Source organism: Mobula hypostoma, chromosome 17 (genome assembly GCF_963921235.1).
Source record: "Mobula hypostoma chromosome 17, sMobHyp1.1, whole genome shotgun sequence".
Classification (NCBI taxonomy): Eukaryota; Metazoa; Chordata; class Chondrichthyes; order Myliobatiformes; family Myliobatidae; genus Mobula; species Mobula hypostoma.
Window position 1 is genome coordinate 40,771,974 of NC_086113.1, and position 16,068 is coordinate 40,788,041.

Below are 16,068 nucleotides of genomic sequence, written 5' to 3' on the forward strand. Positions count from 1 at the left end.
TTGCATGAGGCAGATGTCACAGGTAGAGTCAGTGATATGCAGATTAGTTTGTATAAATCTATAAATGCATCGCGTTAGGGTTTCATTAGAGCTCGAAATTCCACTGTGTCATTCACTGTCTGTCCTTACTTTTGTTTTATTTCCAGCAGACGCCGAACCTGATGTAGCTCTGCAGTCAGGTTCACTTCAGTCACTCCATAGTATTGGGCCATTGGCCAAAGACAATTCTTGTCTAGGAAGAACTTGTGTTTGGGACTCAATGCTGAGACTCCAGTCAGAACACCCCCAGTCTCAGTTGAGAACCGTCTTTTCATTTCAGTAAGAAGTCTGCCTATAATTGGATAGAAACGGTGGTTGCGAAGGTCATCAGAGGATGTGACAGGTGTGCGTTCAGTTTGGGCCTCAACAACAAAATCATGTAGGCGGTGGGGTGGTTGGGCCTGTCTCCTTTCATGTGGTCTCCTCTGTATACCGGCCTTGACACACAGGTCCCTAGCTCTTGTCTGAATTTCACTCCACGATTCCTCTCCCCGTTTTGCTGAGAGTGCATTGATAACAGACTGAGCCAAGTCCACAGTGGATGAAAGCTCCAAACTGGGAGATTGTAGCTGGTCTGACATGAACTTGGTGACTCGGAATAAATCCTCAAACAGAGTGAGAAGTAAAGCAAATTGCTCGTCAATCAGTCCATTTACAGCTCTGGCCTCCGTTTTCCTCCGTGCACTTGGTTGACCCATAATATCCTGTAGTGTAGCTAGAATGGCAGGGAGTGATTTCCTTATAGCCCACAAAGCTGTACACAGCCATGCCCAGCGTGTATCTGACAATTTCTTCAACTCCAGTCCTCTCTGTTTCTTCATGAAAAGTTCGTGGGCAACAGAGTTTGAAAAGAAGTTGTAAAGCAGGGGCACAGTTTCAAAAAACTCACCCGCTTGTGGGACATTGCTCACAACATCCACTAAAACAAGGTTAAGTCTGTGCGCATGACAGTGTATATATAATGCCTGTGGGACCACTTTCCTGAACCTCTCTTGTACCTCGTTATTGCACCCGGACATCACTGTCATAACACTGACCTATGTAGGCGTTCTTATCAATAACACACTGGGCGAGTGTCTGTTCAATGCTTTTAAGAAGCGACTCTGTGTCCAACCCTTCTGTTGGAGTGAAGTGCAAGAATTCTTCAAGCACTGTTTCGTTATTCAAATACCGCATCACCACTGATATTTGCTCCTTTTTACTCAAGTCTTTACTTTCATCTGCCATGATGGCAAAATATCCAGCCTCCTTGATTTCTGCACTTATTTGACGTCTGACCATATCTGCCATAATACCCATAATTTCATTTTGGATATTGTGATGGGTGTTTTTTGCATTTCCAGGATTGTCCTCTTTTTTTTTTAGCTACAGTCTTATCAAACTTCCCAATTACACTGAGCAACTCAACAAAGTTTCCCCTATTGCCAGATCCATCATTCTCCCGGTGTCCTCGCTGGGCAGTGCCTTGGCACGCAGTATAGCGTAGAGACTCAATCACTGCTCTCATATACTCATGATTTTCTTGGACAATCTTTGCATGTCCTTTATCAAGCATATTTCCGAATCTTGAACGGTCTTGTTTTCTCAATCTGAATTCGGCCCATGCCTCCATAGCAAACTTATGAGCTGCACTTACATGGTGGGCTATGAAAGCTGTTGTAGCTTTCCGCCAGATGCGGTAACTGGTGACAGTGAAGGTAGACTCAGAATGGAACCCATTTCCTCCACACAGGAAATAGCTGCATGCGAAGCAGAATGTAGGATCTTTTGTGATTGAATATTCCAGCCAGGAGTACAGGTCAAACCAGCCACGAATAAAACTCCTTTGCTGATTGCCAAACTGTTGGGAAGGGTACTTTTTCAATGCTGGCCGACGGGGTCCTTCCTCAAGCTGCTGGCTAACATCGCTAACAGTATTCCTACTAGCACTAAGAGCAGCTTCATCCATGTTCTCTTCTGAATCCCGCTCCATTTCTTGTTCCTCTACTTTGCCCTCACACCCCTTCGATGAACTGCTGTTGTCCTCATCCCCACTTACTTCTTTCTGCATGTCACTTTCAATTAAGACATGCTCAGGCTAAGACACCACTGATTTCTCTGGATGAGGTTGTTTTCTGACTAAAAATCGATACGTTTTTCATGCCGGCCAAAATAATGCATGTGCCAGGCCCACGCTCGCTTGTAAAAGCACAATGTGCACGTGTGGCATTCGTTTGTCTTGCGAGACCACGGATCTGCACCTGGATGTATACTATCAATCTCGCACGTGAGTGGGAGTGAGTGACATCATCACCTTAAGTGATCTTAGATCAGCTTAACAGATCTGAGGACAGCAACGGCAAGACATTGACAATGAACGAATAAGCAGAAGTGTAGAGTGGATCTGACAGAGTTTATAACTTTGTTGCTGTGTGGGTCCTATGGTAATTGGGGGCGCTGATTCACTGGATCAACTGGAGAAACAAGCTATATTCAAAACTATACAGAGAAAGCAAAGCAGCTGCAGTTAATTTCTTGGTGGTGCTATTGCAATTTCTGCTGGGGCTATAGCTCCAGCTAGCACCACCTTAGTGCCGCCCCTGTTTTGCACTACTTATTTCAACTGAACTATTCAATTGACAAATATGTATTTAATGTAACTCAGTTTTTCCCTCTATATTTATTTATCATGTATTTCATTGTACTGCCGCGGGAAAGTTAACAAATTTCACGACATATGTTGGTGATAATAAACCTGATACTGATTCATGATCACTGTCTCAGGAGCTGCTCTCACACAGCTACCTTCCTTAAAACTAAATCCAGAATTTTAGCCACACACACACACACACACACACACACACTCTGTCATGACCCCTTACTGATCTTTCTCTAAACGGTTCAAATGAAGTTCTCCTGTAAACAGTTTTGTAATTCTGTATACTTGGTGATTTATTTTTACTGTGACTGTATTCAGCTCAATGTTAAGGTAGTTAAAATCTCCCACTATAACAGCACAGTGTTTTTGCACTTCTCAGAAATTTGTTCTTCCATCTTCTTCAAACAGTTGGGAAGTCCATAGTCCCAATGTCATGGCTACCTTTTATCTCTGTTGTTTAGCTTAGGTATACAGTGTTACTGGATAATCTTTAGCAAATCTGACCATTTTCAACTTTTTATTTCTTCATCGTCCCCTGTTTTCTTTATCTGTACAGCCGAGCCATCTGTGGTTCAATCATCTTGGCTAAACTGCACTCACCAGGGTAACCCTCTCTCCTATCAGTAATTAGAACTAAATTTTAACCCTCTGAAGGATTCTCTCTCTATTTTTGTCTGTCTGTTAGGCACCTACTCCCTCTCTGACTGCACTCTTTTCATTAATGGCCTGAAACATGATTTCCAAGGTAAGCCCTTGGCCTCATGAATGAACTACTGTGACCTCAACTGTCAGTCAAGCACCAAAACCTCACAACTCAGGTTGATGTTATATTTTGAACCTGTGGTTATCGTTATATCCAAATGACACAGGTCTAAAACGTCCTCTAACGCCTCTGTATAAAATCTTACTAATTGTTATTATCAGTAGAAAAAATTTCCGGCAAAGCCCCCCATCTCTCTGCTTCACTTATCACCCTGCTCACCAAATTTCCAGGTTCCAAACATAATTACATTAGCTAAACCCTACTTGTGCTTGCCAAAATTCCAAAGGTATGTGTCAGGTCAGTGCTGCTAATAGTAATTACTACATAAAACATTCTAGCTGGGTTCATAATTACTGTGGTTTGCCTAACTCTGTTTTATTCCTATGTGACTGTTTGGTGTTGCCATTATATTATTGGTAATTGTCAACCGTATTAGTGGCTTGAGATTAACATTTTGAAATGATGTGATTTGTGTAGATGCACGATTTGTAATCTGATAATAAACTCTTGTGTTTCAGTGAAGAGCATGGCAGAGGAAGCTGGTAGAAACACATGATTCCAGTGCCTAGGATGTTTCTACAAGAATGGATGAAGTGCATCAGCTTGGATCTCGGGGGCAGGTGCCTTTTATTTTGGATCACTCATTCACTAAGCTGTTGAAGATTCACCGAGAAGTCTTGGTGGGTCGTATGACAAACACTGAGTGCGTGCTGAGCAACCTACAGAAACACCATTATATTTCCAATGAGGAAGCCGAGCTGTCACAGCAGCAGCCAACACAAGCAGCTAAGGTAAAATGATTCCATCACCTCTTGGCTCTGGGAAAGTAGGCAGCCGCTTCCTGTGAATAGATTTATTTTAGTCACTGATGTCGTTCGAAGAGCTCTGTCAAGGCGGATTGCCAGAGAGTAGTGATTTTCTTGATCAGGGTTCTCCTGAGATCTGCAAGCCTCTAGAAAGGATCCTGGGTTTGGCAGAAATGAGTTGTGTCAAAGCTTTTCAGTGTTTTGAAAGGCTTGGAGCTTGGATGAGTCCTTTGCCCATGCTAACAGGGGCTCTGGAGATCCTGAAGCAGTTGTTCGGAAAAAGAAACAATTTTTGAACACCGAGTATAATGCTCAGGGTGGAGACATTTGTTAGAATTGGACATAATGTTGAATACTTGAACATATTGTGCAGAGATCATTGTTGGACCATGAATTCAGGAACAGTGAGGGATTGGGGAAACATAGTATTTAACAGGGACAGAAGAGACTGCAGATACCAGAACCTGAAGCAACATATTCTGCTCAGGAAACTCTGCATGTCGAGCAGCGTCCGCGGTGAAAGAAATTGTTGAATCTACGGAGTGATACTCTGTATCAGGACGAAGTGGAGAGAGAAGATGGTTAGTATAGAGAGGTGGGCAGGGGACCGCTGAGACAGGAGTCCAAGTGATCCTACTCGATCTTTTGACTTCCTGCAGCAGCTAGTGTGTTACTGAAACACACTGAACACTCTAACACCTCTCCATGTCTGCTGTGTACGTTACTGCCAGTCATAAACCGGAAATTAAAAGTTTAAAATTTCTGTCTGCGGAACTCCTGTAAGTCAAGTAACTCGTTGCACAATAATGCTTGGAAACTCTCCAAAATGCAGATGCATAATAAGATTGCAAACACGAGGAATTCTGCGGATGCTGGAAATTCAAGCAACACACATCAAAGTTGCTGGTGAACGCAGCAGGCCAGGCAGCATCTCTAGGAAGAGGTACAGTGGACGTTTCAGGCCGAGACCCTTCGTCAGGACTAACTGAAGGAAGAGTTAGTAAGAGATTTGAGGGGGGAGGGGGAGGGGGAGATCCAAAATGATAGGAGAAAACAGGAGGGGGAGGGATGGAGCCAAGAGCTGGACAGGTGATTGGCAAAGGGGATATGAGAGGATCATGGGACAGGAGGCCCAGTGAGAAGGAAAAGGGAGGGGGGGAACCAGAGGATGGGCAGGGGGTATTTTCAGAGGGACAGAGGGAGAAAAAGGAGAGTGAGAGAAAGAATGTGTGTATAAAAATAAATAACAGATGGGGTACGAGGGGGAGGTGGGGCATTAGCAGAAGTTAGAGAAGTCAATGTTCATGCCATCAGGCTGGAGGCTACCCAGACGGAATATAAGGTGTTGTTCCTCCAACCTGAGTGTGGCTTCATCTTTACAGTAGAGGAGGCCGTGGATAGACATGTCAGAATGGGAATGGGATGTGGAATTAAAATGTGTGGCCACTGGGAGATCCTGTTTTCTCTGGTGGACAGAGTGTAGGTGTTCAGCAAAACGGTCTCCCTGTCTGCGTCGGGTCTCGCTAATATATAGAAGGCCACGTCGGGAGCACCGGACGCATAGTAAGATTGGTAGTCTTTTAAAATTGGCAAGCCTCCTGAATTATTCTTTTTGATAGAATTAAAATATAGAAAAGATAATTAAGTATGTAAAAAATCTGATGTGAGTTAAGTAAATTCCTTTTCAAAAATTTGTTGAAGATTCAATTTTATATTGAAATTTTAGGTTTTGGTTTAGGAAGTTCAAAAAAATTGTTTTAATTATCTTAAATTAGTGTTAAATTTGTTTTCAGTCTTGGTTTCTATAGCTGTGGTTTCCAACCTTTTCAACCAGTTTGAATGAACACCCTCAGACAAAGTAAGTGTCTTTCCGTTGAACCTTTGATGACATCTCAGGATCTTCCTTTTAAAGAGTTGGGAATATCTTGAGTCTTCCCAGAGACTGCTCAGTGAACCAGCCACCAGACTGCTGGCAATGCTGAGATTTACTTATTAATTGTGGTCTTTGTAGCTAAATCACCTCCAAGTTTTTAAAACCTCACAGACCCTCTGTGCTTTCTTCACGCTGCATCTCTAAATGAATAAATCTCCTTGTCAAACACCCCTCACACAGACCAGACTGCACCCATCCTTCTTGTAGCTGGACACCCCAAGTTGAAAGCTTTAGTTCTACTATTGCATGATTGTAAATATTCACACGGGAAATAATAAGAAAATTTATGGAAGTGGATGTAAAGCAAATCAGTAACACATCCCTGACATAAGTGAGCAATGTAAAGACCAGAAGTTGACGATCCTGGCAGCAAACATTCTATAAGGTTTTGCTGCAGCAGTGGACTTTTGATTCTGCTCACCGTTTAAAAATAAGACTATTATAAGCTTATCTAGTTTGACCAAGGTCTCAACTACCGTATAGATCAATAATCAGTCTCGTTGCAGCTTTAAAACATTTAATGATTCAGCCTCTACTGCTCTGCGTTAGGCAAATCCTAAAATTCACAACTTTCAGAGAAGAAATCCTCCTCAACTCCAGCTGAATTGACCAATTTTCCTTCATTTTTCTGAGGCTGTTGATTTTTCTACCATCAAACATGGCACTAAACAGTATCACACATAAAAAAAATTCTGGTGAACGCAGCAGGCCAGGCAGCATCTCTAGGAAGTGGTACAGTCGACGTTTTGGGCCGAGACCCTTCATCAGGACTAACTGAAAGAAGAGATAGTAAGAGATCCGCCACCTCCAACGGGATCCCACCACTAAGCACATCTTTCCCCCTCCGCCCCCCCCCCCCGCTTTCTGCAGGGATCGCTCCCTACGTGACTCCCTTGTCCATTCGTCGCCTCCATCCCTTCCCACCAATCTCCCACCCGGCACTTATCCTTGTAAGTGGAACAAGTGCTACACATGCCCTTACACTTCCTCTCTCACCACCATTCAGGGCCCCAGACAGTCTTTCCAGGTGAGGCGACACTTCACCTGTGAGTCAGCTGGGGTGATATACTGCGTCTGGTGCTCCTGATGCAGCCTTCTATATATTGGCAAGACCCAACACAGGCTGCGAGACCGTTTCGCTGAACACCTATGCTCTGTCTGCCAGAGAAAGCAGGATCTCCCAGTGGCCACACATTTTAATTCCACGTCTCATTCCCATTCTGATATGTCTATCCATGGCCTCCTCTACTGTCAAGATGAAACCACACTCAGGTTGGAGGAACAACACTTTATATTCCATCTGGGTAGCCTCCAACCTGATGGCATGAACATTGACTTCTCAAACTTCCACTAATGCCCCACCTCCCCTTCGTACCCCGTCCGTTATTTATTTATTTATTTGTTTATTTGTTTATTATTTTTTTCTTTCTCTCTCTCGTTTTTCTCCCTCTGTCCCTCTCACTATACTCCTTGCCCATCCTCTGGGCTTCCCCCTTCCCCCTTTCTTTCTCCCTAGGCCTCCCGTCCCATGATCCTCTCATATCCCTTTTGCCAATCAACTGTCCAGCTCTTGGCTCCATCCCTCCCCCTCCTGTCTTCTCCTATCATTTTGGATCTCCCCCTCCCCCTCCCACTTTCAAATCTCTTACTATTTCTTCTTTCAGTTAGTCCTGACGAAGGGACTTGGCCCAAAACGTCAACTGTACTTCTTCCTATAGATGCTGCCTGGCCCGCTGTGTTCACCAGCAATTTTTATGTGTGTTGCTTGAAATTCCAGCATCTGCAGATTTCCTCGTGTTTGCACTAAACAGTATTTCAAGTTGGGTTGAATTAGTTGATCCAACTTACAGCTGTGATTCTAATCCCCGAATTTGAGAAGAATATACTTCCTGTGATTAGTGTTGGCATTCTTTATTTCCCCCCCATATCAACCAAATTGCCTAATTTGGGGTGTTTTACACTTTAACTGCCTTTTTGGGATCTGCTTGGACCTTGTCTAACCTAACCACACAGGAGTCAGATAGACTTGGTGAAGGTATGGATCATCCACTAAACTCTAAACTGCATTTTTTTAATATGTAGGTTCGACAAATATTGGATCTAGTTCAGAGTAAGGGAGAAGAAACAGCAGAATATTTCTTATACATTTTGTACCAAGCCGATGAGATTTACCCAGACCTAAGCCAATGGCTGAAAGAAATACAGTATCGGCCCTCAGAACACATACAGGCTAAATCCGTAATTATTACTGACACTGGTAAGTTTTGTTTTCCTCAATATATCTGATAAACTAATTTAAATATCATGTGTATATTACAATAATCCTTTTCCATCTCCTGATGTAAAACTGGTTAAATGCTTTACTGGTATCACGTGTAGAAAAAATGTTTTTTGCGGGCCATTGATCCAGATCATTTCATCACATCAGTACCTTGAGATAATACCAGGGAAAAGCAATAATAGAATGCAAAATATAGCCACAAGAGTTTCTGCAGAGGCTGGAAATCCAGAGCCTCGCACACAAAATACTGCAGCAAGTCGGGCATTGTCTGTGGAGAGGAATAAACCGTTTTGGGCCAGGACCCCTCATCAGTGCTGGAAAAGAAGGGATAATAAGAAGGTGGGGCAGGGGAAGGGGGGAAGGAATACAAGCTGGCAGGTGATAGGTGAGGCCAGGTGAGGATGAAGTGGGTGAATGGAATAATGTTCCTCCGGACCACAGTGCACCCACAAAACATGTATCACACACAGCACATAAACCAAAATATTACCCAAAAAAGTTAATAAAATATAATTCAAAACATATGTAGTACGTGGCACGAGTAAAGAGATTGCTGCCCTCATGACAAGACCTCATTGGTAGCAGGCTAGTCATTTGTCTCACTCCTGAGGGAAGAAGCTCTTATCCAGTCTGACATTCCTAGTCCTAGTCTTGATGCTTCTGCTCCTTTCTGATGGGAGAGGGCCAAGGCCATTGTGGGATGGGTGGTAGGGATCCTCAACAGTGCTTTTGGTCCTTCGTCTGCAATGGAGGAGGGAGACCCCAATGATGCTCTTGGTGTTTTTTTTTTACTGTCCTCTATAGAGTCTTGAGTTCCCATTCCTTGCTGCTTCTGTACCGCACAGTGATGCAGCCAGACAGGGCACTCATGTCCTGATGAGGTCTTGGCCGAAAATGTCAATTGTTTATTTCTCTTCGTAGATGTTCTATGACCTGCTTGAGTTCCTCCAGCATTTTGTTTGTGTAGCAGAATATGGTGTTACAGAGAAAGTACAGTGCAGGCAGACAATGAATTGCAAGGCCATGACGAGGTTGATTTTGAGGTCAGTGTTTCAGCTTGTACAACGGAACCATTCCATAGTCTTATAGGTGTGGGATAGAAGCTATCCTTGAGCCTGGTGTATGTACTTCTTAGGCTTTTATATCTTCTGTTCAAGGGGAAAAAGAAGAAAACCCTTAACTCTGAGTGGAGTCATCGGGACGCCGTCGTGACGTCGTATTTTTAGCAGGCTTCTTTATTTTTACAAGGTCAAGTTGCTAGCTCAGCGCTCAACCCAGCACAGATGGATTTCACGTACATCTGCTCTCACTCCATCCTCCCACCACCCCACTAAGAATAGGGTTCCCCTGGTCCTCACCTACCACCCCACCAGCCTCCGGGTCCAACATATTATTCTCCGTAACTTCCGCCACCTCCAACGGGATCCCACCACTAAGCATATCTTTCCCTCCCCCCCTCTCTCTGCATTCCGCAGGGATCGCTCCCTACACAACTCCCTTGTCCATTCGTCCCCCCCATCCCTCCCCACTGATCTCCCTCCTGGCACTTATCCGTGTAAGCGGAACAAGTGCTACACATGCCCTTACACTTCCTCCCTTACCACCATTCAGGGCCCCAAACAGTCCTTCCAGGTGAGGCATCACTTCACCTGTGAGTCGACTGGGGTGATATACTGCGTCCGGTGCTCCCGATGTGGCCTTTTATATATTGGTGAGACCCGACGCAGACTGGGAGACCGCTTTGCTGAACATCTACGCTCTGTCCGCCAGAGAAAGCAGGATCTCCCAGTGGCCACACATTTTAATTCCACATCCCATTCCCATTCTGACATGTCTATCCACGGCCTCCTCTACTGTAAAGATGAAGCCACACTCAGGTTGGAGGAACAACACCTTATATTCCGTATGGGTAGCCTCCAACCTGATGGCATGAACATTGACTTCTCTAACTTCCGCTAGGCCCCACCTCCCCCTCGTACCCCATCTGTTACTCTTTTTAATGCACACATTCTTTCTCTCACTCTCCTTTTTCTCCCTCTGTCCCTCTGAATATACCTCTTGCCCATCCTCTGGGTCACCCCCCCCCGTCTTTCTTCCCGGACCTCCTGTCCCATGATCCTCTCGTATCCCCTTCTGCCTATCACCTGTCCAGCTCTCGGCTCCATCCCTCCCCCTCCTGTCTTCTCCTATCATTTTGCATCTCCCCCTCCCCCTCCAGCTTTCAAATCCCTTACTCACTCTTCCTTCAGTTAGTCCTGACGAAGGGTCTCGGCCTGAAACGTCGACTGCGCCTCTTCCTATAGATGCTGCCTGGCCTGCTGCGTTCACCAGCAACTTTGATGTGTGTTGCTTGAATTTCCAGCATCTGCAGAATTCCTGTTGTGTGCAAGGGAGCCGGCTGGATTCGAACTCGGGAGCCTTCACTCCGAAGTACGGCGCTGATGCCACTACGCCACCAGCCGGCTATGGGGTTGTAGGGGTCTTTAATAATGTTGCCTGCCTTACCAGGGCAGTGGCAAGTGTAGCTCTTTAATCAGATGGCAGCATTGTAACAATAAGGACATACAAATTAGGGCCAAGTGTAGGTCACTCAACTCCTCAGAACCATCCACAATTTAGTTAGTAAGTGGCTGATTTGATTGTTTCCCAATCTACACATGGTATCATTCACTCCCTTGCTTAACAAGTATCTATCTACCTCTGTCTGAACAATATTCGAAGTCTGCTTCTGTCTCCTTCTGAGGAAGGTCATTCCAAAGACTGTGACCTTCTGAGAGAAAACAAACCCACTGGATCTCAGGCATAAATGGGTTAATTTTCAATAGTATAGAGACCTCCAGATGTAGATTCTTCTGCGACATGAAACATCCTTTTCAAGTTTTATTTGGTCAAGACCCTTTAGGGTCATTTGTGATTCTTCTAACTTCTAACTTCAGTGGATCAATATCTAGCCTGTCGAATCATTCCTCGTATGAGAACTCAGTAAGCAAGTAATACGTCTTGTACCCTACGGCCCATTACGCCTCTGGTGCTTAGGGCAGTGATGAAGGTCCTTCACCTGTGGTGGTGTTCAGGGCTTCCCTCATCGTGTCAGTAGCTCGGTTTCACTACCGTCAGTCATCCAAGTTCCAGGTGGAGACTCAGGAAAACCGTTGCATGCGGATGTAGAATGACTCTTTATTGCTGTTTGTCCTGTGGGGGCGTGCCTTATTCTGATTGTCGAGAGTCGCTTCCATTCTGGTTGGTTAGCTTAGAAACTGCAGCTACTTTTCCCATTGGATGGCTGCCTGGTGTCTAGTTTGAAAAATCCTGGGTATATAAAATAGCATTAGGGAGGAGCTTGCTCTCTTTTTTCTTTCTTTAAGGCAAAACCATGGGGAAGGTATGCTCCGTGTACTCTTTTAACTAAGTATGTTTGTTGAATATTCAGCTTTGTAGTATTTGAAAATTGGGGAGCATAAATGTTTAGTCGAATTTTTACTGTACGTAAATAAATGATCAACATACCTATTCACAGAGAGTGCTTTCTGTATCACCTGCCAGGCCCACGGACCTGATTGAACATTACGTTTGGCACTGCGAGCAGGGTCTAGCTGTTCGAGCAGAAATGCATTTCTTGAAGAGGTTATTTAAAAGAGAGGAACATCAGTATGAGAGATGCAGAGTCCTGGAGTGGACAGACAATAGTGCAGTCTAGCTGACTCACTGATGGGTTACAGGATGCTGATAGATTGGCCAGACCCATTAGATTTCGCCGGGGTTTAGATGTGACACCACATTGTTTCTATATTAAAACATCAGATTTACCCAGAAGAAAAGATATCCGGCTTTTTGCAGCAATTGCAGGACATCAGTATAAAATGATAGCAAGTCTGAATTGGAAGATCTCAGTCAGTGTTGTATTATTCTGAGTGAATCACTGTTGATGGCTCAGAGCAGGGCTATGACGTTAGAAGATATGAATATATAGATAGCCTGTCGGTTAATGAAAGTACAGACCTTAGAGGCAGCTCGAAGGGCCTTTTGGGAGCCTGATCCCATTAAGGTTTGAGCCATGCTGAGTCAGGGTGACGATCCTACTGTGGGGGTGGGAGATGGGAATATCTGGCTGGATGATGAAAATGAGGGAGAAAGAGAAGCGTGGACCCCTTGGCTTAATCCTCAAAATGATCACCTTCTCCCTTGTGTGTCCAAAAAAGTACGAGCCAGGCCAGTGATCCTGCGTTGCCACAGCCGCTGTGGAGACATCAATCCGCAACCTCTGCCTTTCAGGAGGGGGAGGGGAGGGGGCAGGAGGCTCAGGAGTGTGTGGAGGGTGGTGTAATGGACACCTTCGAGAGAACAGAGCTCAGAGAATTCTCTGATAAGTAGTTAGCGAGTTTAGGTGATCGGTACAGACAGGGCGGGGGAGTCTCTGGCCATGTGGCTGTTGAGGTTATGGGACAAGGGGGGTACCAGGGTGATCATTTAGGGAGCCTAATGTACCAACATGTGATCGATAACGCCCGGAGAACACTGCTTGCTTCCCCTGAGCACAATGTATCATTATGGATTCAGGGAGCAGCAGCAGTTAAACTTGAGTATCCCAGTCTTGCTGAATGGAATTTAAAACACCAAGCGGAGGGGAGTGGGGTGGGGGGGTAGGAACTGAAGTTTTACGCCAGTGGGCTCTTATCGCAGAAATATACCGTGATAGTGGTATCCCACCAGAGAATGTTGAATTAACTTCTGGAATGGTGGGACACATGGTCACGTCGGCAGTTTTCTCAATAAAAGGGCTAGTGCTGTCTTGAAGAACAGGGAAATGGGATTCCAACCCCCATCCACAATGCAATGTGGAAATACTGTCAGGAGGAGCAAAAATGGGAGACTGTCGAAGGGGAAGGGTCATTCTGCAAGTCCTCTGAAGAAAAGGGTTCCTTTTGTCTCCTGCCAGACTCCTCACGTTCAATTCCGGGTTCCCTGCGAAGGATATTGGTTTGTCAGCAGTGGGAACCATTGGGTTGGGGGGGGGGTGGTTAGCTTATTCGAGTGTCTTTGTTGCAGGGAGGGGGTCATTTGACCTGCACCCCTCGTCACTGTAAATAGAGCATGAATGATTTGAATGTGGAGAAATGTGAGGTGTGGCCACACACACTCACATCAGTTTGCTTTTGTGTTTGTGTGTGTGTGGACTCTGCCCTTTAAGAGACTCTGTAAATACGTTGGGCTCCACCCAGTTGCTTTTTCCTTATCAGTTGTTTTCTGATAAGTGTGCTGTTTCTCTGTGAGAAATTAGCTGTCTGTTTTAAGTTTTTTCAGTTCCATAGGAAGTTTTAAAGAAGAGGAATACAGCCCCAGGCTTTGTGATTTATGTTTTGTATATAACCATATAACAATTACAGCACGGAAACAGGCCATCTCAGCCCTTCTAGTCCGTGCCGAACTCTTACTCTCACCTAGTCCCACCGACCTGCACTCAGCCCATAACCCTCCATTCCTTTCCTGTCCGTATAGCTGTCCAGTTTAACCTTAAACGACAACATTGAACCTGCCTCGACCACTTCTGCCGGAAGCTCATTCCACACAACCACCACTCTCTGAGTAAAGAAGTTCCCCCTCATGTTACCTCTAAACTTTTGCCCTTTAACTCTCAACTCATGTCCTCTTGTTTGAATCTCCCCCACTCTCAATGGAAAAAGCCTATCCAAGTCAACTCTCTCTATCCCCCTCATAATTTTAAATACCTCTATCAAGTCCCCCCTCAACCTTCTACATTCCAAAGAGTAAAGACCCAACTTGTTCAACCTTTCTCTGTAACTTAGGAGATGAAACCCAGGTAACATTCTAGTAAACCTTCTCTGTACTCTCTCTATTTTGTTGACCTCTTTCCTATAATTCGGTGACTAAAACTGTACCCCAGCGGTCCCCAACCACCGGGCCGCGGACTAGTACCGGGCCGCAAAGCATGTGCTACTGGGCCGTAAGGAAACGATATGATTTGGTGATATGAAACAATGCGAGTCAGCTGCACCTTTCCTCATTCCCTGTCACGCACTGTTGAGCTTGAACGCATGCGAGGTCATTACCCGTGCATCATCCGTGTCAGCATGGGAAGGAGATCAACTCCTCGAGCTTGCAAATGATGGCGGGCTGAAAAGTATGTTTGACATAACATCTCTGCTGGCATTCTGGATCAGAGTCAAGGCTAAATATCCTGAGATAGCCACGAAAGCACTGAAAACGTTGCTTCCATTTCCAACGTTTTTCTGCGAAGCGGAGTTTTCTGCAATGAATGCAACGAAAACTAAATTGCGGAATAGACTGGACATAAGGAACCCCTTTCGAGTATCGCTGTCTCCCATCACCCCTCGATAGGACCGTCTTGTTGCAGGAAAACAAGCCCAGGGCTCCCACTGATTCAACGATACTGGTGTGTTGCAATGATTTTATACGTATGTTCATACAGGGAAAATATGTGCTGTGTTTAATATCCAAACGTTACTTAAAATGTTATGATGCTATTGTCTTATAAGTGACTTATATCAGGGGTCCCCAACCTTTTTTGCACTGCAGACCGGTTTAATATTGACAATATTCTTGCGGACCGGCCGACCCGGGGGGGGGGGGGGGGTGGGTGGGCGCGGTAGGATTTCCAATGGACAAGAGCCGCAGTCAAATACGTTGTGTTTTCCCAGAGAAACACTACAATAACCATGAAGTCTTGCACGGGCACCAGTGTGCATGCGCGTCGTGACCGGCTGAATTTTTTTCCCCCCGGCAAATCCTTTTTGGCGATTCTGTTTTGGGGGGGTGTTAATCACGACCGGAATATAGGTGATAAGTGGCTAATACACTCAATTTCGTTTCTAAAAGGGTTTATCTAACGAATTTAATATTAAACACACAGCGCATATTTTCCTCGCATGAATATAGTGATAAGTCAATTATCAGGAGAGCTTGAAGTAAGTGTTGAACGAACTTCCAGTGGAAGTGGCAGAAGCAGGTTCGATATTATCATTTAAAGAAAAATTGGATAGGTATCTGGACAGGAAAGGAATGGAGGGTTATGGGCTGAGTGCAGGTCGGTGGGACTAGGTGAGAGTAGCGTTCAGCACGGACTAGAAGGGCAGAGATAGCCTGTTTCCGTGCTGTAATAGTTATATGGTTATATAAGTCAATAGCATCATAACATTTTAAGTAACGTTTGGATATTAAACACACAGCACATATTTTCCCCGTATGAATATATAAAATCATTGCAACACACCAATATCGCTGAATCAGTGGGAGCCCTGGGCTTGTTTTCCTGCAAAAAGACGGTCCCATCGAGGGGTGATGGGAGACAGCGATCCTCGAAGGGGGTTCCTTATGTCCAGTCTATTCCGCAATTTAGTTTTCATTGCATTCATTGCAGAAAACTCCGCTTCGCAAAGATATGTTGGAAATGGAAGCAACGTTTTCAGTGCTTCCGTGGCTATCTCAGGATATTTAGCCTTGACTTTGATCCGGAATGCCGACAGAGATGTTATGTCAAACATACTTTTCAGCCCGCCATCATTTGCAAGCTCGAGGAGTTGATCTCCTTCCCGCGCTGACACGCATGACGCACGGGTAATGACCTTGCAT

The 16,068-nt window shown here is 44.9% G+C and overlaps 1 protein-coding gene across 4 annotated transcripts in view; it reads left to right on the top strand.

Moving 5' to 3' along the window:
* The window catches only part of nod1 (nucleotide-binding oligomerization domain containing 1), a 66,845-nt gene that overhangs the window by 25,129 nt on the left and 25,648 nt on the right, over positions 1-16,068 (top strand). For all 4 annotated transcript variants that reach the window (XM_063069779.1, XM_063069782.1, XM_063069780.1 and 1 more), the window contains exons 2-3: positions 3,959-4,231; positions 8,262-8,436. In XM_063069779.1, coding sequence (XP_062925849.1) covers positions 4,025-4,231; positions 8,262-8,436 — 382 coding nt within the window. In that variant the 5' untranslated portion in view covers positions 3,959-4,024. The remainder of the gene's footprint in view (positions 1-3,958; positions 4,232-8,261; positions 8,437-16,068) is intronic.